This window comes from Curcuma longa, chromosome 11, assembly GCF_044706935.1.
Source record: "Curcuma longa cultivar G26 ecotype Majalengka, Jawa Barat chromosome 11, ITB_CL_G26_1.1, whole genome shotgun sequence".
Classification (NCBI taxonomy): Eukaryota; Viridiplantae; Streptophyta; class Magnoliopsida; order Zingiberales; family Zingiberaceae; genus Curcuma; species Curcuma longa.
In genome coordinates this window covers 28,175,340-28,195,549 of record NC_133871.1, presented here as the reverse complement: position 1 = coordinate 28,195,549, position 20,210 = coordinate 28,175,340, and the positions used below count along the sequence as shown (strand labels likewise).

General features: G+C 36.2%; 1 protein-coding gene across 1 annotated transcript; it reads right to left on the bottom strand.

Moving 5' to 3' along the window:
* Positions 1 to 397: 397 nt before the first annotated feature.
* LOC141839606 (uridine 5'-monophosphate synthase) lies at positions 398 to 19,813 on the bottom strand. Its single transcript, XM_074727393.1, has 6 exons — positions 18,978 to 19,813; positions 18,724 to 18,807; positions 3,224 to 3,306; positions 3,043 to 3,130; positions 2,703 to 2,957; positions 398 to 742 (listed from the first exon to the last, which is right to left on the bottom strand). Exons 1-6 carry the CDS (start codon positions 19,764 to 19,766, stop codon positions 602 to 604), a joined length of 1,440 nt encoding a protein of 479 aa, XP_074583494.1. The 5' UTR covers positions 19,767 to 19,813; the 3' UTR covers positions 398 to 601.
* Positions 19,814 to 20,210: the final 397 nt, after the last annotated feature.

The following is a 20,210-nucleotide window of genomic DNA, read 5'->3' as shown; positions in this document are numbered from 1 at the left end:
ATATATATAACAGGTATTTCTTATAGTTATACGGCAGAATATGTTTGCTTTCAAGAATATGAAAACCAACCTATATTTTAAATATATTTAATAAAAGATATTACTATGATATAAATGCAATAAACTTACAATAGTGTAGTGCAGTAAAGACGAAGAATTAAAAGAAAGAATGGTTTGAAACAAAGAAATACAATAATTACAACTCTATACATATGGATTTACAAAAATTATATGATAATTAAAAACTAAATACGATCAAGAGAGTTGAGTAATCAGAGATTTGAACTCTCAGTGCTAATAATTTGTACAACGGATTAACAATCCAACACTTTAGTCCACTAAGCCATCTCTCCAAATTCCAAATGGAAAAGAAAATCTAGCTTATATTTAAGCGTAAAAAATTATAATTAGAAAAAAAAACACAATTACAATTATAATTAGAGAAACCACATCAAGTTGCTTTATCTGTTTTTATTGTCTAAAAATGATAACATTGCACACGGCATGTTACCATACCAAGCGCGAACTACCAAATTGGGTAAATAAAACACAATGACAATTAAGAGGTAGTTAAGACAACTCATAATTGTGATATGGAAGGTTAACCAGAAGAGTTAGAGCGCCTTGCTTTGTAGGCATCCCATCCCTGCATGCGGAATTCTCTGGCGATTTCACCAGGATTTGTAGCCTTTATAATTCCACGCCCAACAATGATGATATCACTGCCTCTCTCAAAGATTACCTGCGATCGACAACAATAAAATATCTAGATGTTATTGCACAAATTTGGGAATTCTAAGTAAAGCACACCCATAGTAGTTCGAATAATTTTGTTTTAGTAAGACTCATTTGATAGGAAGGAACAAATATTTAAGAAAACAAAAGGAGTACAAATTGCCAGAGAATTTTAAAACTTATCAAAGATAAAATTATCTATAAAAACAAAAAATAGATATGAAAACTAAAAATAATTTTCAAAGCTCGAATATAAGTTCTATTACATGTGAAAGTCAATTCTTCGTCCAAATTGAAAGGAAGTAATGTCAAGTAAAAGTAGAAACAAATATTTCACGAGATTTGCCCTTTGCTTAGCTTTTCTACAAAAGAAAACAAAACAGTATGAAAGTGCAGTTGTGAAAATCCTTGTCACTTTATTTCCTTCCTATTTTTTCCCCCCTTCATAGAAAATGCATAAGATGTCCTAATATTGATTTTTCTTATCAAAAGGCACCCCTTTTATTTTCGTCTCCAAAATAACTCAATTTTTATTATGGCACAAGCTAAATGGCAAATCAATTTGTGCCATAAAAATCTCAAATTAACACCATTCATCTAAATATTTAACACAATTATAGTCGTACATATAAGCCTTCATTGTTCCAATAAAAATTTTTCAACCTAAACCAATCATAAACTTAAGTTGATTTACAAATAAATTTGCGATTATTCAAAATGTATCAATTGGTTTGTAAAATCAGATTTATAAAGTCTCAAACTAACATCATTCACATGACTTCAGGCGATCTTTAAGGTATGGATAGTATTATTGCATGTTGGAGATAGTTCTATTAGAGTTCATTCATTTTATTTTTCCTATAGCATGTTATAGATGGTTGATTTTATGCATTTTGGAAGTTTAGCTTAGACTCACTCGTGATGTATTATTAACCTAATTTAATGGATTGTCAAACATTAAAAAGGAAATTGTTGATGCAATCAAGTACTAAGTAGTCGATTCTATATAGTTTTGATGTGTATGGTAAAGAGTTTAAGTTAGGTACATATTATTGTTATTAATGTGGTGTGTCAAGTGTGCAAATACGGACCCTGAACATTGATATTGCAAGTGCAATAGATAAAGTCCAAGTAAATTAAAGTCCACCAAACATTTGGAAAAAAAAATGAAAGTCTATCACATGCTAACAATAGATGAAGACCAAATAAACTGAGTTGAGGTTGCCTCGGCGACTTTGTGAAGGACCGTATTGGTGTCGGTTCGTGGGCAGAATAGAAAATTCTGCCTATCCTGATCGACATGGCACAATATTTTATAGCATGACTATTAAGTAGTGAATCGCGAATTCACTCTAATATCATGATGCACGAGATTTCCCACAATGCTAAATTTACTACAATGACAAACTTTACCAAATAGAAAATATAATTGGTTGGAAGAAAAATTATAAAGGAATTGGAATCTACTTAAAGGCTCTAACCTAACTAAAATTGAAAAATTAAATTAAACAAACAAGAAATTTTACCAAATAAGAAAATAACCCAAATTCCTAAAACACTAACCAAATTAAAAGATATCAAACTTTTAACCCTAAAATAGGACAATTACCAAAATTGGCTACAATTTAAAATTTAAAAGAAAAACTATTCCTAATTTGCATCATCTATGTCACTTAGGCACAACCTACTACAAGCTCTAGAAAGTTCAGAATCATCTAGAATTGGCTTGATTATAGATAAGGTAAAGAAAAAAATAAAGGGCAGCCCGGTGCACGAAGCTCCCGCCATGCGGGGTCCGGAGAAAGGATACATTGTACGCAGCCTTACCTTGCCTTTGGCAAGAGGCTGTTTCCAGGATTTGAACCCGTGACCTCTAGGTCACATGGCAGCAACCTTACCGTTGCGCCAAGGCTCCCCTTCAAGGTAAAGAAAAAAATATCTATAACAAATTAACAGCTAATACTTACAGAATACGGTGTGTTGTATCGTTGGCCTAATGAATCTCGCCCAGAACTCAACTGAACTCCAGGAGTTGCATGAATAAATGCTGGAGTAGCTGGTGCTCCTTGCCATGATGCTGGATTAACAGATATGAATCCAATCACAAAATCAGAGTGTGTTTCTGCTATTTTCACAGCAGCAGATGTGTATTCTCCTGTAGCAAGATTTCCAGCAGAACTCATTTCAGCGAGCAAAAGGAGTCCTCTACCTCGAGGCAAACCCTATTGACATAAAAAAGGGAAGGAATAGCAGTTGAGTATGGACTATGGAGGAATAAGTTACGAATACTTAACATCAGTTAAAAACCTTCATCTTTAGACCATCAACAATTCCAGGGCCAGAAATTATGTGTGCATTAACAATGTCAGCCCACTCCAATATTTGGAATATCCCTCTGCGGCAAGAATACAAACAATGTAAATTAGCAAATGGAATTCAAGAAATGAAAATATGAAAATATAGCAAGTAATCATAACACAGAGCTCACCCCTCATATTGCATTGTTACTGTGTTCCCAATGTCGGCAAACTTGCGATCTTCAAATATCAAGAAGTTGTGCCTTTCAGCAATCTTTAGAATGGACAACACTTAAGATTATCAAAAGCTATAGATAGACATATGCATGATACATATTATTTGACACCAACCAATGAAAATATGCATTAAAAAAGTTCACAAAGAAGTTAAGCAATCAAACTTCAACTTTTGCAAAATGTTGACTTGGTAACAAGAATAGATTGTTGACAGTACACATGGTTTAGCTATTATGTTCTATTTAGTTGTGTAGTAAGGATAATTTTGTAATTTGTGTATCTCAAGTTTATTATAATGAAGAGTTAATTAGAATAGGGAAAGGAAGAAGGGTCTATTTTCATTCACAAAATCCACTATGCGTAACTCTACATGGTATTGAGCAAATCCTAGTCATCTCTACGGGCAGCTGTCACTCCAAACCTAGCCATTGAAACCATTAAAGGACTACTAACTCTAGCCTCTTTCTCTTCCTCAGCACTCACATCTTGATCGTGGTAGCTGGGGAGGTATGGTTGGGAGGGCAAAGTGTTAATTAAAATGAACAGCAGCATGACAGAAAGGAGCGATTCTTCCACTACCATGGCGGAACATAGCGAGAGAAAAAATTCCAACTGCTTATGATAATCCTTCTCTCCCAAATCAGTCCACTTAAACTAGACAGGACAAACTAGCTTGCCCAGTTGCGATCATGCTTGCTATTCATTTAGGCTAAGCATAGAGGATTGTGTAAGGCTACATCAATAATGGGAAAAGAAAACCACTGATCTTGGACTTAGCAAATGGGAGTCAAAGAATCCTCTCATCATGTCAGAGTTGATTAACTCAATGCAACTACAGCTTGCATGTGGTTTACAGCGACTGATCAGAGTACTCCCATCAACTAATGATGCCCAGATATATGAGATAAGGAAAAGGTTCGTGAAACTAAACAAGGTAAGATGACAATTGTCCAATATTTTTCTAAACTTAGTGATGTATAGTAAGAACTTGGCTACTATCAAAATTTTCAAGCATCCAGTACAGCTAATGCAGCAAAGTTTCATAAATTAATTGAAAGGGAACAGACATATGATTTCGTGACATGACTGAACAATGTATTCAATCAATAAGAATATCAATTCTTAGGCGTGATCCTTTTCCCTCCTTACCGCAAGCATATAGCTATAAAACCTAACGCAGTTAACTTCATGCCACATGCCAAGGAATAGAGTAGAAAGCATGCTATGTTGTCAATTATCTCTATTGATTGATCAGGGATGCTTAATGACTCCTCTATCATAACTATAAAACGTGATGCAACTGGAAGTGAGTGTATAAGGGGAGAACAAGATAACAAAAAGTGTAGTTAATGTGGAAAACCAAGACATACCAAGAGCACATGTTGCAAACTTCATGGTCATCCAATAGGTGGTCGAGACATAAAAAAACTAGTGATCTACGATCTCAAGCTCGTATGTCTATAACTCTTGATATCTTGATACAGACTACCAAAAGAAACCAATCCTTCCGGTGGACTATCCAATGAGGAACTACAAAGTCTAAGGCTTATGATAGCATGACATGAATCTCCTTCCACCATAGCTACTCCTTCTCATCTTATCTATTCAGTATATCATCGTCCTATATAACTAGTGCTCATAGAAAATTTCTCAACTATTCTTCTTGTTCAGGGTTTTTATTTCCTATCATGGAGAAGATTCTATAAACTACAATCCTTCCATTAACTTGCATCTTCTCTAATATATTCCTCGTTTTTTATATAATCTTCTTTCTGTTAATGCTCTTACAAGAGATTTATATTGTAAAATTAAAATTTTCCCTTCTCATTATGTCGTACAGCAGCTGAGCACCAGGAAAATAATTGGCATGGGAGTGCATGACAACCTATATCAACTGATTAAAGGACCTCTTTTCAAAGGTTACAGTTTATTAGGTGAATCTGTTTTTGCTCATCACCAAATTATTCAATGACATAGGAGATTAGGACATCCTTCTTTTATTGTATTGGAAAAACTCTATCCCCACTTATTTAAGCAGTGTAATGTGGAAATCTTGGTGTGTGATGTTTGTGAACTTATTTTCTATATGATGGTTTACTCTGATGTGTGTTTCCCATATATGATTATAAATAGTTTGTGACTTTTATTGATTGTTACAGTAGGATGATCTGGGTATATTTGATGCATAAAAAAATCAAGTATTCTCCTATTATCAGTCCTTCCATAGAATCATAAAAACACAATTTAGTGCCTAAGTGAAAATTTTAGACACTTGTGAGATTATCCACTAAACCAGTTGTGTTAATAGTACTGTTCAAAATGGTGTATCTAATGGAAAAATAGTCACCTTCTAAAAGTTGCTACGGTTCCAATATCTATTGGAGGATAGAACTACTGTCAACTTCATCAATCGTATGCCTTTGAAGTCCTTGGATTTCAAATGTCAGGTCAAACTTATTTAAGGCAGTAACTTTTACATTATCCTCCAAAAATCTTTCAATGTGTTTGTTTTTGCATAAACACACTAGAGTAAAATTTAATCCTCGAGCCTTGAAATGTATTTTTATTGGGTATTCTGCTACTAAAAAGGATATAAATATTCCACCTAATAAAAGGTTTTACGTAAGTATGGATGTTACTTTTTGAGAGACAGAAGCATATTTTCCTCCTATCTGTCACCTCTACATGGGAGAATAGTCAAGTGGGTCAATTGGAGCATGAAAGTGATTATAAAATTTTGGATGAAGATCACGTTCAAACTAACATGACAACATAGGGAGAGTGGACAGACCTAATCTACTATACTATAATGATGCTCTCATGGATAGCACTCTACGTGGCCAAACATTAAACCCAAACTCAACTCCTCTAGAATATGAAATCAAGTAATCCACTTCTTTCTACTCATGATCTATCTACTAGAACACCTTCCCATAATTCTTGTAATGGTGACCTTAATCATTCAATAACCATTAGGAAAGGAAATAAACATGAATTCAACATCGTATCTCTAACTTTGTTTCTTACGACCTAGTGTCTCCTTATAGAACTTGTTTTTGTCTTCATTGCATTCTATCTCTGTACCAGAGGGGTGAAAGGAATTTGTTAATGATCCTAGATGCAAAAATGTATGAAAGAGATGAAAGGCTTAATCAAAAATGGAACTTGGGAGCTTCTTAACTTAGCTTTGGTAAAAAAAAAAAGGGTAGCATGTAAGTGGGTATTCACAGTGAAACACAAGGAAAATGATTCTATTAAGAGGCAAAAGGCTAAACCTAGACCTATGGATTTGATTACCAATAAACTTCTGCACCTGTTGCCTTGATGAATTCACTAAACATTCTCTTATCTTGTACTACTAAGCTTATATGGGACCTACAACAGTTTGATATCAAAAATATCTTCCTACACGGTGAGCTAAAAGAAGTTTTTGTTGTCAGAAAACCGAAAGGAAGGTCTCTCCCTTAAAATAGGTCATGATTTAAAATCTCATATTGTGCGACCCAAAAAAGTCAAAACGTATTATTGTGATAAATTACCTTCGGTACTACTCGATACTGAGACAATGTCTCCCATGTTGTGTTAATTATATGGACAAGTATCATTTCATATCAACACTCATCATCCTTTGACACGAAAAAATTGAGATCATGTTAATATGTTTTCTTTCGTTTGTCGCTATACGAGATAATATCAAAATCATAGCATTCTAGATGGAAAACTAACATTTAAATTAACAATATAGTTGTCTTACATTTTTCTTTTTCTTCTTTATCTCTTTCCACCTTCCACCTCCAATTTGTCACTGGCGCCATACATCAAAACGTCAACACATATTGTTCCAGTCAAAACACGGCTCATGCTCTGGATTTCGAAACTTAAACAATGCTCTATATGATTTGAAATAGTCACCTCATGCTTGGTTTGATAATTCAATCTATGTTCATCAAATATCTAAATGCTAAAATTATTATTCTTATTGTATATATTGATGAAATAGTGACAATTAAAAGGGATTGACTAAACTAAAGAAACACTTGCTACTGAGAATGAGATATTTGGGTCAACTAAGATATTTTCTTGGGATAAAAACTGCTCGATGAAAGACATTTATTCTCAAAAAAAATATGTTCTCAACTTATTAAAGAAAAGGAAATGTTAGGTTATAATACTACATAATCCCATTAAAACTAATCATAGACTAAAAGAAAATGTTGAGAATTGGTTGATATAATTGATACCAAAGATTAGTTGGAAGACTCATTTACCTTTCTCATATATGACGACCTGACATTGGCACTACCTCGTGAGGTTGCGACTTCCTCTATGGCCTCACAACGTTGCGGAGGAACCATGAGATCGCAACTTCTTTTGTTTCTTTTTAAATTTTAAATTATATTTTCATTTCTATTTTTATTTTTACGGCATTTAATTCAATTTTTTCTTTCTTAATTCTTTTTCCTCCTTGATATGTTAATTTTTTTTCCTCCATCGTTAAATTTTTCCCTTTTTCATCCGTCCACGAGGGTAAACCGAGACAAAAAAACATCTTTACCTCTTTAATGTTGTCAATGTTTTCTCTCCATCCATCCACAAGATAAACAAAGAAAATAATACCTCTTAAAGGATGATTTATTTTTTTTCCTTCATTCGTCCACGAGATAAACAAAGAAAATAAACCTCTTTAAGATGAAGGGAACAAATTATTAGAAAAAATATAAACAAATAAATATAATATAATTTCTAACCTTATAAAATATACTACTATAAATTAAACCATTATATATAGAAATTTGATTTAATTTTAACTAATCCAAATTAGATCTAGTTTAAACCCACTTGATCCTGCCATATCTATTTGGTAGACTTTAGCTAACCCTAAATTGACTTAAAGAAAATCTTATTTCATTAAGAGATACAAGCCCCTCTTTATATAGGAGTTTTATGGACCTAGGAGATTTATTCTAATAAATATTATTCTAATAAATATAACCAACACTCCCCCTCAAGTTGGAGTAGATATTAATCATGCCCAACTTGTTACAAAGATAATCAACTCGGATCCCATTCAAAGCTTTTGTGAAGATGTCCCCCAATTGTTCTCCAGTTTTTACATATCCTGTAGTAATCAAGCCTTGTTGAATTTTCTCACGAACAAAATGACAATCAATTTCAATGTGCTTAGTTCGCTCATGGAACACGGGATTCGATGCAATGTGAATAGCAGCTTGATTATCACACCATAGTTTTGCTGGTATTGAAATTTTGAGTCCTACTTCAGTTAACAATTGATATATCCACATTATTTCACACACAGACTGTGCCATAGCCCTGTATTCTGATTCTGCACTGGATCGTGACACAACCTTTTGCTTTTTACTCTTCCATGATACTAAATTTCCTCCAACAAAGATACAATAACCTGAGGTAGACCTCCTATCCATTTTGGAACCTGCCCAATCTGCATCTGAAAAACATTCAATATGAGTGTGCCCATGATTTTTATATACAATACCTCGTCCGGGTGCACCCTTCAAATAACACAAAATTTGTTCTAATGCTGCCCAATGATGAACCGTTGGAGATGACATATACTGACTAACAACACTAACCGAATATGCAATATCTGGACGAGTCAAGGTAAGATAATTCAACTTTCCAACCAACCTTCGATATCTCTCTGGATATTCAAATAATTCTCCATCTGCTGTAAGATCCACGTTCTGAGTCATTGGAGTACTACAAGGTTTTGCCCCTAACTTTCCCGTCTCAGTTAATAAGTCAAGAACATATTTCCTCTGAGATAGAAATATACCATTTTTACTCCTCATTACTTCAACACCTAAGAAATACTTTAGCACCCCTAAATCTTTTGTATGAAATTGAGTGAGAATGAAAGATTTGAGAGATGAAATTCCCGTAGTATCACTACCAGTAATCACAATATCATCCACATACACAACTAACAGAATAATACCAGCTCCTGACTGCTTGTAGAACACAGAATGATCAGACTTGCTTTTCTTCATACCAAACTTTTCAATAACCTGACTAAATTTTCCAAACCAAGCACGTGGACTTTGTTTCAAACCATACAAAGTCTTTCGAAGACGACAAACTCGCCCCATCTCCCCCTGAGCAACGAAACCAGGAGGTTGCTCCATATACACCTCCTCTTGAAGATTACCATGAAGAAAAGCATTCTTGATATCAAGTTGATGTAAAGGCCAATGATGAGTAGCAGCAAGAGAAATAAATAACCGAACAGATGTCAACTTTGCAACAGGAGAAAAAGTATCAGAATAATCCACACCATATGTTTGAGCATACCCCTTAGCCACAAGACGAGCTTTTAGTCTGGCAACTGACCCATCTGGATTGACTTTAACATTAAATATCCATTTGCATCCAATAGCTTGTTTTCCTGGAGGTAGATCAACCAAGTCCCAAGTATCATTATCATCCAAGGCTTTCATTTCCTCTATCATTGCATCTCTCCAACCATGATGAGATAAGGCCTCACGGACAGTTTTAGGAACAGAAATAGAGTCAAGTGAAGCAATAAAAGAACAAGAAGAGGACGACAAGCCATTATTAGAAACAAACGAAGAGATAGGATAAGTACACTGACGTTTACCTTTTCGTAATGCAATAGGAAGATCATCATTCGGAATTGGATCTGATGACGAAGTAGTAGGTGCAGGACATGAATCAGGAGGTCGACGCCTGGAGTATATTTCAATAATAGGAGGCTTGACAAAAGCCGATTCTGAGACAGGTGTAGAGGATGTAACAGAATATACTAATAAATCATCATCTTCCTTTTGAGAAGTCGGGATATGTGAGGATGAGAAATAAGGTGTGTCTTCCATGAAAGTAACATCGATTGAAACAAGATATTTATTAATACTAGGACAATAACACCTATAACCCTTTTGAAGACGAGAATAACCAAGGAAAATACATTTCAAAGATTTGGGGTCTAATTTAGTGACTTGTGGACGGACATCCCGAACAAAACAAGTGCTACCAAATATCCTAGGGTTAACAGGAAACAATGACTTGTTAGGAAACAAAATTTTGTAAGGAATCTCGTCATGAAGAACAGAGGATGGCATACGGTTAATGAGAAAACATGCAGTAGAAACCGCGTCTGCCCAAAAAGACTTGGGAACATTCATTTGAAATAAAAGAGCTCGTGCTGTTTCAAGAAGATGTCTATTCTTACGTTCAGCCACACCATTCTGGGATGGAGTATCAACACAAGAGGTTTCATGAAGTATACCATTCTGACTCATATAAGATTGAAATAGACTGGACGTATATTCTTTGGCATTGTCACTTCTTAAAGTACGGATGGACATATTGAACTGAGTTTTAATTTCCGTACAAAAAGCACAAAATAAAGAAAATAACTCAGAACGATTTTTCATTAAATATAACCAAGTTACACGAGAATAATCATCCACAAAAGTGACAAAATACCTAAAACCAGGTTTAGACAGAATAGGACAAGGACCCCAAATATCAGAATGAACTAACTCAAAAGGACTAATAGCACGTTTATTTATCCTTGGACTTGAACTAAGACGGTGATGCTTTGCAAATTGACATGACTCACAATTTAATGAAGACACGCTACTATATTGTGGACAGAGTTTCTTGAGCAATGGAAGGGATGGATGTCCTAACCTACAATGAGCCTCAAAAGGAGAATTTACACCTGAACAAACGAGAGATCTTGGGGCAGGTAATCAAGAATGTAGAGACCTCCATTTTCATGTCCTTTACCAATAGTCTTCTTCGTCAAAAGATCCTGAAATAAACAATGATCAGGAAAGAATGAGATGCAACAGTTAAGATTACGAGTTAACTGACTAACAGAGAGCAAATTAAATGATAAATTCGGTAAATGTAAGACAGAGGATAAGGAAAGCAAAGGAGTGGGATTGACAGTGCCAGACCCACGAACGCAAGATGAAGACCCATCAGCTAAGGTAACAATAGGAGTGTTGGATTTATGCGTGAAAGTAGAAAAGAGACTAGAATTACCTGTCATATGATCCGTGGCACCAGAATCAATGACCCACTTAGAGGATGAGGAAACAAGGCATGTATTGTGGTTACCTGAATCAGCAATAGCAGTGATAGAGGAAGATGAAGACTTAAGTGATTCCTGATATTGAGAGAACTTGGCAAATTCTTCTGCAGAGACAAGCACCGATTTATCAGAGGTATCATTAGTGGATGCAATATGAGCCCGATGTTTTTGCTGATTTTTGTACTGAAGCTTTTTGCACTCAAATTTTGTATGACCCGGCTTGCGACAATAGTTACATATAATACCACTAGAATTTGATGTCCGAATTTCAGAAGCTTGTGAGTCTCCTCCTTTGTTTCTATTGTGAACAGTTGATCTTTTTGATACATAATTATTATTATAACTCACCAAAGCACCACTAGGTGGAACAGGTGTGGTATTTTCTGTACGGAGAATGCGGCTAAACACTTCTTGTAATGAGGAGACCTCAGAGCTAGATAGAATTTGTGATTTAGCAGATTCGAAGTCAGGTGATAAGCCAGCAAGGAAACTCATGATAGCCATCTGTTCTCGTTGGCGTTGTTGAACCTTCACATCAGGACTAAAGGGTAGCAACATATTAAGCTCCTCATATGTCTTTTTGAAAGCCATGAAATAATTAATCAGAGGCTGATCTTGTTTTTCCACACGATAAAAAGCTTTGCAAACTTCATACATACGGGTGAGATTTCCTTTTCCAGAGTACAGAAAATCTAGATAATCCATCAATTCTTTAACGAATTCACAGTGATTAATTAAACCAATTACCTCATTATCAATACAATTCCGAATCTGAAGGAATAAGCGAGCATCTTCTCTAAGCCATGTCTGTTTTGAATCATCATGAGGCGGGTCATCAGTCAAATGTCCATCTTTGTCAATACTTCGTAGATAGAGACGGACAGTTTTACTCCAATCCAAATAATTTGAACCATTTAACTTATAATCAGTAATTTTGGATACCACAGGCACCATATCCATCACAATAGAAGGTTTATTTTCAGCCATAAGATTTTATTTGTAGAAGAAGCCAAATAACTCAAATTTGAAAAAGAATTCCAAAGAAAGAGTTTACTGCTGTGAGATGAAGCCCAGGGAAGGGAAGCCAGAAGACAGGTATCCGATGAAAATTACCAATCCAAAGTAAAGCTCGATTTTGAACCCAACAGTGGATTGACCAAAGATGGAACCTGTCAAGAGCACCAGCGTAGCAGATAATATGTTGTGGGCCCAACTTGAAGAGAGATACCTCAGAAACGACAGTAATCGAATCCCAATCCCTAGAGAAAAGCAGGGACCGAGAGGCAGGATCAGATTGAAGCCGAAGTTGGAAGTCGCAGGACCGACAGGAGGGACTGCCTTGGTCGCAGGGACCAAGCGTCGCTGGATCCACTGTGTAGTAATCTCGAAGCTAGGAGAAGAAGCAAGGCGGAAGCTCGGAGGCGGAGGCGCTGGCGGCGGAAGCGTGGTGCAGGCGAAGGCGCTGGCGGCGAGAAGGCCAGCGGAAGGACGCGCAGCGCCTGCGACGGAAGAGATTTCGTCGCGATGGCCTGGACGAAGCAGACAGCGAGGAAATCCACCGGCGAGGAGTAACAGCGTCGCGGCGGGCGGAGAAGGAAGATCGAACGCCAAATCGGGAGGGAAGCCGAGAACCCAAATCGCGATGCAAACTCGGAGGCGAAGGCGCTCCGAATCTCGAGGCTGGAGCGGCGCCGAACCGGGAGGGAGGCGCGGGAGGGAGGCGAAGGCGCCGAACCGGGAGGGAATTTGCGCACCGAAGGCAGGGAGGCGAAGGCGCGCCGAACCCTAATGCTCTGACGCCGAACCGGGAGGGAGGCGCGAGGAAAGAACTCGCGCACCGAACCCTAATTGCTCTGATACCATGTTAACGTGAAATAATCCAAAAGAAAATCTTATTTCATTAAGAGATACAAGCCCCTATTTATATAGGAGTTTTATGGACCTATTCTAGGAGATTTATTCTAATAAATATAACCAAACATTAAATGGTATTTAGTTCTAAGGATTATATCCCTAACGCAAAGGAGCATCTAGCTAAATTTCCAGCTAAAACAGATGAGGTATCCTAATTAATATTGATCTTATAGTAAAGCCCACAAAGTATACTACCCCACATGGTTGAGGAATTAAGAAATTGAATTTAGGAGACAATAACAAGGGGGAGCTAAGGATGATTTCCATGATGAGAGGAGTGAGAAAGATGAAGACCACACCTAAGCATGAGGAAGACACCTCAAATTTCTAGCTAAGGATGATTTCAAGGATGCATAGGATGAAGTTTCTAAATAGGTGTTGTTCCTTTCGAGTTGCCTTGGCTCAATATTTATAGAATGAAATCAATGACTATCATCCTTATTAGTCGACTAATGCATAATTTCAAAACTCTATTGGCAACGATCATCATCTACCGTTACTGCCTACAATCAACTCATTTCTTGTCACTAGTCGATTGTTTCAACTCCAATTAACTCAGTTACCTTACGATCGGCTAAAACTAGATCAAACTTCAACACAGTCCGCTAGACCACACTTGGTTCTGCTAACTATGTCACCAATTGTCAATTGACTATTATACGCCATCAATCGACTGATCTAGATTAACTGATGATTGGTTCCCTTGGATCACGATGTGTTTACATGCTAACTATGTCATCAATCGACTCATGACTTATTCAAATCGATTGTTATTCGTCATCAGTCGACTGATCCCTATCCAAATCTATCCTTGATCGAATTTTCTTATGACTATTCCACCAATCAACTCCAAGTGATAAATGCCCACTTCTTCAAACCATATCATGTTACAATAATGTGAATTTAGATCTCTAATCGACTGAAATGTCATTCAGTCATCTCAACTTAAAGTAATCATCAATTGATTTGCTTGTTGACATTAACCTTGGAACAATTATTTCTTTCTTGGTCAAGTTCTCACATAATAAAGAAAACAACCCAAGCCCAAAATACAAGTATCTCTCTTAGAGCTCATATGCCAAGAGATTACCTCCTGAACTCCTTCCATGCTAAGTATTTGGTCATCCTCAACGTACTAGAATTTCTCGTGTACTAAAAGGCCTTGCCTCTTACTCTTCCTCATCCACAAATATTTGGTCCACCTCGACCTGCCAAGTCTTCTTTTGCCAAATGTTCAGTCGACCTCGATCCATTTAGACTTCTGATAACCCAAATTGGGCTTTCAATATCAACCAACACCTACAAGATTTCCTTTACCAAATGTTCACTTGTCCTCAACCCACTTAAAATTTTGCCAACACCTACTGGACTTTCCGATCACACATACACCATAAATGTCAAGAAAACCTATGTATGTACACTTAACACACAATATGCGTATCACAATATAAACCTAACTTAAATTTTTTTCCCAACCCATCAAAACTACGTGCTTAGGGCATGATAGCCCCAACATATAAAACAAAAATGGATCATAAAAATCAAAGATATTATTTTATTATGATATTTACTATCTTTGTGAGATTTATTTTTTCTGTTAGATATTTTCTCTGTTTGAGAGTTTTTTACATCCTAGTGTTCCAAAGAGTGAAATTAGAGTTGAATAGTTGTTCAGTCAAATAGTTGTTCAATCGAATAATTGTTCAGTTTAATACTTATGTGTCCTTCAGTCCATCCAACAAAGGCAATGCTTCCTCACCATGTATATACAATCTACGTCCAACACCCCTACAAAAACTCTTCCACTACACCAAATTCATCTAAGCCAAACTAAGTCCAAGACCACTAAAGCAACAATTGCACTAGTTATTGTTCCTGTCAAATGCTACCGCTTGCCTACTAATTTACGAAGATTTCATCTTCCACAAAATTATCGTTCTTGCCACTGTTGGCTAGTCACTATAGTGGTGGTAAGGTGGTAAGATAGATCCTGGTTAGATTACCTTGACGCATTACCCACATGTCCTTATGAATTTAGACCTCTACCATGTACATTCCATACCATTTCACTATTTCACTCCACCCACTAGATTACAGGAACCTATCACTCATTGCTCACACCTTTGCATCCCAATAACCTAATACCACAGTTATCTATGCCATCTCTAGGACTCCTTTGACCACGAACCCACCTAGTGTGAATCAGTGAAGCCCTCTATTTTAGAGTCATTCCAATAAATTTTGAACATCATCACTGTTGTTATTATCTATTGTTGTTGAGGCATCATTCCTCACACACTTGGTTACTCTATCACTTCACCACTGCCACCCTAATGACATTAAATGCCCTATCCACCAGCCTCTCATCATCGGCATTCATGTCCTTTCCACACAAAGGCCGAAATAGGGAATATGTCTTTGTTTCATGAATTAGTCTAAACGAAATCCCAGTTCAACTTATCTTTTGATTAATTTTAGGTGGGTTGCTAAGATTAAAAAGAAAAAATAAAAAGGGAAATTACAACAATCAATTAAGAGAAAACAAAAGTCAAAGGGATTAAAAAAATGAAAAAAATAGGTAATAATTAAAAAGGAACACCCAAAACTTATTGGGATTTAACATAAAACTTAGATTCAATTAAACTTTTTTAGATATGGTACAAGTATTGCTTAGGTCTAGTCCAAACCTATTGCAACCAGCTCATAAGGAGGAACCTACCGTCTCATAGATTAACCAAACACTCAAACCTCATGATAACTTCAACAGTATAATCATTATATAATTGTTTTTCTATTGAAAACTATTTTTTATTTAGTTGATAAATTTAAAGTTTCTATATATTAGTTTTTCTCGTAGACATTCTATATATCATGATATAAAATTTTTAAAATAAATCATTGCCATTATCGCATTATTTTATTTAAAAGCTCCATAACTTATTGATATGCTTAGTTCAGCATTATGAGACGAACACCAAATATATAAGAGATTTAAACTTAATGTGTGATGAAAGGAAATTGCTAAATACATAAAGATGTAAATTTTATGAGTAAAGGTTATGTAAACACATATCAAAGAACAAGCCTAGATTCATAAGAAAATAAATTCATTGCATAATTTATTAGGAATTAGAATGAAAAGGAAACTACCTCAATTACCCATTTATTGGAAAGTATAAGAAAAGGAAGAGAACAGAGTCAAAAATGACTTCTAGAAGAATAAGGATGAGAAAGAAAACATTGGCTCACTAGAAATGTCAATAAAAAATAATGAAAAATTTATGCTCAGCAAAGTTATTGAGCAATTGTTCCTTATACTTAAAGACAAGACAACCTGCCTAAAGTTGAATTCGCCTTAATGGAGAATACTACTGTCTAAAATTTTGGATTAAATTTAAGGGTTAATTTAAATTTTTAGGGTTTTAAATTTTTACAAGTTAATTAAATTGTTAAATTTATGCATGTATTTTTGAAATTTGTTAAAAAAATTTAGGATAATTAGGCAAGAAGTCTAGAAGACTTATCTTTATCATGCTTATAAAAGGAAGTTAGACACCATGGAATTATGTAATTTATGACATGATCTACTTATAAGATTTTGTATCCTTTCGGTCAACAATCAGAAGGAGAGAATTGTGCCTTCTAGATCCACGTCTTACTATTGCAAATATTTTATTTGATCTACATATAAGATTTCGTATCCTTTCGTGTCTAAATTTATATCTCCTGTTAAGACCGTAAAATTGTTGTATTGTAAGAGATTTCTTCTACCTCAGTTGAGGCTAGAAAGAAGAAAGTGGAATTTGTGGTGAGGGCTATAAAATCGTGGAGTGGCAGGCTTGGGGGTTGTGAACCACAAAAACCCTTATGTCTTGTGTTCGTGGTGTGCTTATATTTGTGGTGCATTGTCTTAGTTGTTTATTTTATTTCCACTATGTTTACTCAAAAAGTTTACTCACAAACAATAAAGTTAAATTCATGCTCCCCCTCCCCTCTAGCACGATTCTGATCCAACATCTTCAACATTCTCTTGTTGTTCACGTGTAGGTTAAGGTGTTGTTCAAATAACCTGCTAGATTTGACTCCAAAAGTAGAAAAAGGTCACACTTAATTTACATATTTGTTCCAACATATTTGGCCTAGTAGAGGTGTCGAGGTGAGAATGCTAAGATGGTTGTATGAGATTGCTAGAACTATTAGGTATAGCTCAACAAGAAAATGAGAGAAAACACGTAGAAATGATATGGAGATATTAAAGGCAACTAATAGAGTGGAAAGTGTAAGATGTAAGAGATAAAATGACACTGAATAAGAAAAATAATTTTACAATTTCAATATTACTACAGAAACGAATTGCATAGAGAATGGAGGATAAGATGCAAATAGTCAACCAAAAATATAGTTAAGAAAACATGGTTTAATGATGATAACTTATTATGACATTTCCATCACTATTTTCTATATTAAAGGATCCAAATTAAATGAATTGATCATATCAATTATTGAAATTATCTAGATTGGACAACAAAAAGATCAAGCCATGTAGTGACAACTAGTTGATTTATGGATTTTTATCCCTCTATTGAACTTTATGAAAAGTTATAGTATAACCCAAATCTTCAAATCACTTTTAAGTATGTTAAAAATAAATTTATTAAATCTCTCCTATTCCTAACAAGTCACGACTTGATGTGTTCCAATCAATAACTCTTATGATTTTTCCTTTAATATGTGGTTAATTAATATGTTTATAATTTACTGTGATCTCGGATTTAAAGTAGATAACATAGGCAGATAGCTTATTAGACAACCCCATGAGTTGTGACCTACAGCTTAGTTATTCATGTATGACATATTTGGAAATTTATGGTAAAGTTGCCCTAGGTTTCCCTAGGCTAAAAAAGAGATACAACTGAGTAAAATGCCAGAGGTGCACACTTTGTTAGTATTGGACGCATGGTGTCTTGATGAAAGTAATGTACTGTTTCTCTGTCGGTAGTAATTTGCCACATCTTTTAGCATGCTTTATTCTTCTCTATAATATTGTGTTTTCTATGCTCAGATTCTAGAGCACAAAGACTCAATTCTTCTTCTGCAGAAGCCCTTGTTAATCTAAATTTCTTTTCTTGGAAATTAGATTTAACTGGAAGAGGTCATTCAACTTTTGTTGCAAATTTCATCTATCGGTTAGATTTGAAATATAATTGTCATTAGTTTTTTCCCAAATATTTCCTGTCTCTACTATCAATAAAGTTAAGTGAAAATGGATAAGTTTGTATGATAAAAGTTGATTTACTGATATTCTGCTTAGGTTGCTATTAAGACAATAAATGATTATGACCTTTTCGACGCAACACATGCATCAATTCTGTGACAAATATATAAAATGTGAGATGAAATATATAAGGAACATGATTGAGTGGAATTCATGAGATTTACCGCACGAAGCTGAACCCCAAACTCTGATGTGAAATCTGGCAGAATATCCACATGAGTTTTCAAGATGCAAATCTCAGGGCCAACCTGAATTGGCAATTAAAGTCCAAGAAAATAATAGCATATGTCAAAAGATGCAAACAACTAGCATAACAAAACAAGAGACCAAATTATAATGAAAAGGGAAGAAAAAAGGAGAGGGAATAAATACACATGATGAATTCTGTGATCGAGGTTAGGTTTGTGAGTGAAACGACCTTATCAGCCAAATCAAGTAGTTCTTTTGCTGTGGAAACATCTGCTGCAAGACACAGATTGGTCTGCTTCACCTCCATCACCTGGAACAGCCTCTTGCCCGTGGGATTACTGGTCATCGTCGCCCTCTCACCGTAAGAAAGCCTGGAGACTGGATTCACTACTGGTGCAGGAGTAGTGGGCACTGCCACCCTGCGGTTGGAATCCAAGAAGGCCCTCACCTCAGCGGCTTTCTCCTCCGACACCTTCCCTTGGGAGACGAGCACAGTGAGGAGGTCTGAGAGGGTGAAAAGAGCATGGAGGCGTATGCCGTTGTCCGCGAGATTCTCGCGGCCACCCTGCTGGCGGTCCATGACGACAACCGCGTCCGTTACGCGGAGGTCTGCGGCGCGGAGGGGGGAAGCAGTCTCGAGGACGGAGGTGCCACTGGTGACGAGGTCCTCAACGATGAGGCACGACTGTCCGGGGCTAAAAACTCCCTCGATGGAGCGGGCAGTGCCGTAGTCCTTGGCCTCCTTGCGGCGCATGAGCATGGGGAGGGAATGGGCTAGGGATATGGCGGTGGCGATGGGGAGGGCGGTGTAGGGGACGCCGCATACGAGGTCAAATGGGGCGGACGAGGATGCGACGGCGGTGGAGTGTAGGAGGTCAGCAAGGCGAGCGAGGAGTGAAGGGTAGGAAACGACAAGGCGGAGGTCGATGTAGATGGGGGAGGTGACGCCGGATTTGAGCTTGAAGCTGCCAAACTTGACAGCTTCGATCTCGTGCAGTTCCCTAATGATCGACTCCATCTCCGATAGCCGGCTCTTTTGCGGCGTCAATTGCCGATGGCCTTTTTTTTTTTGAAGGCTTAGGTTTTATTAAACGGTGCATCTGATTTAATAAATACCCTTCGTTTCAGACTGTTCTTGCTTGTGGTCGTTCTTCGGACGACCGTGTCAAATCATTATTCAAAAAACAATTCAAAAATTTTGAAAATATTTTTAAGTAAAATTTTGAAAAGACTTTTTCAAAAAAAATTCAAAGTTAATTTTCCAAATAACGAGATTTTTCAGAGATAAAATTTTTAAATTAATTTACAAAAAGCTTTTTCAAAGATATTTTTTAATAATTTCTAAAATCACATAAGTGGTTATGCGATTTATCTAAATCACATAGACGATTTTGAGATTGTCCAAATCGTGTCCCTTGTTGTGGGTTCAATTCTCATTTTATTCTTATCCTGTTGGCATGAT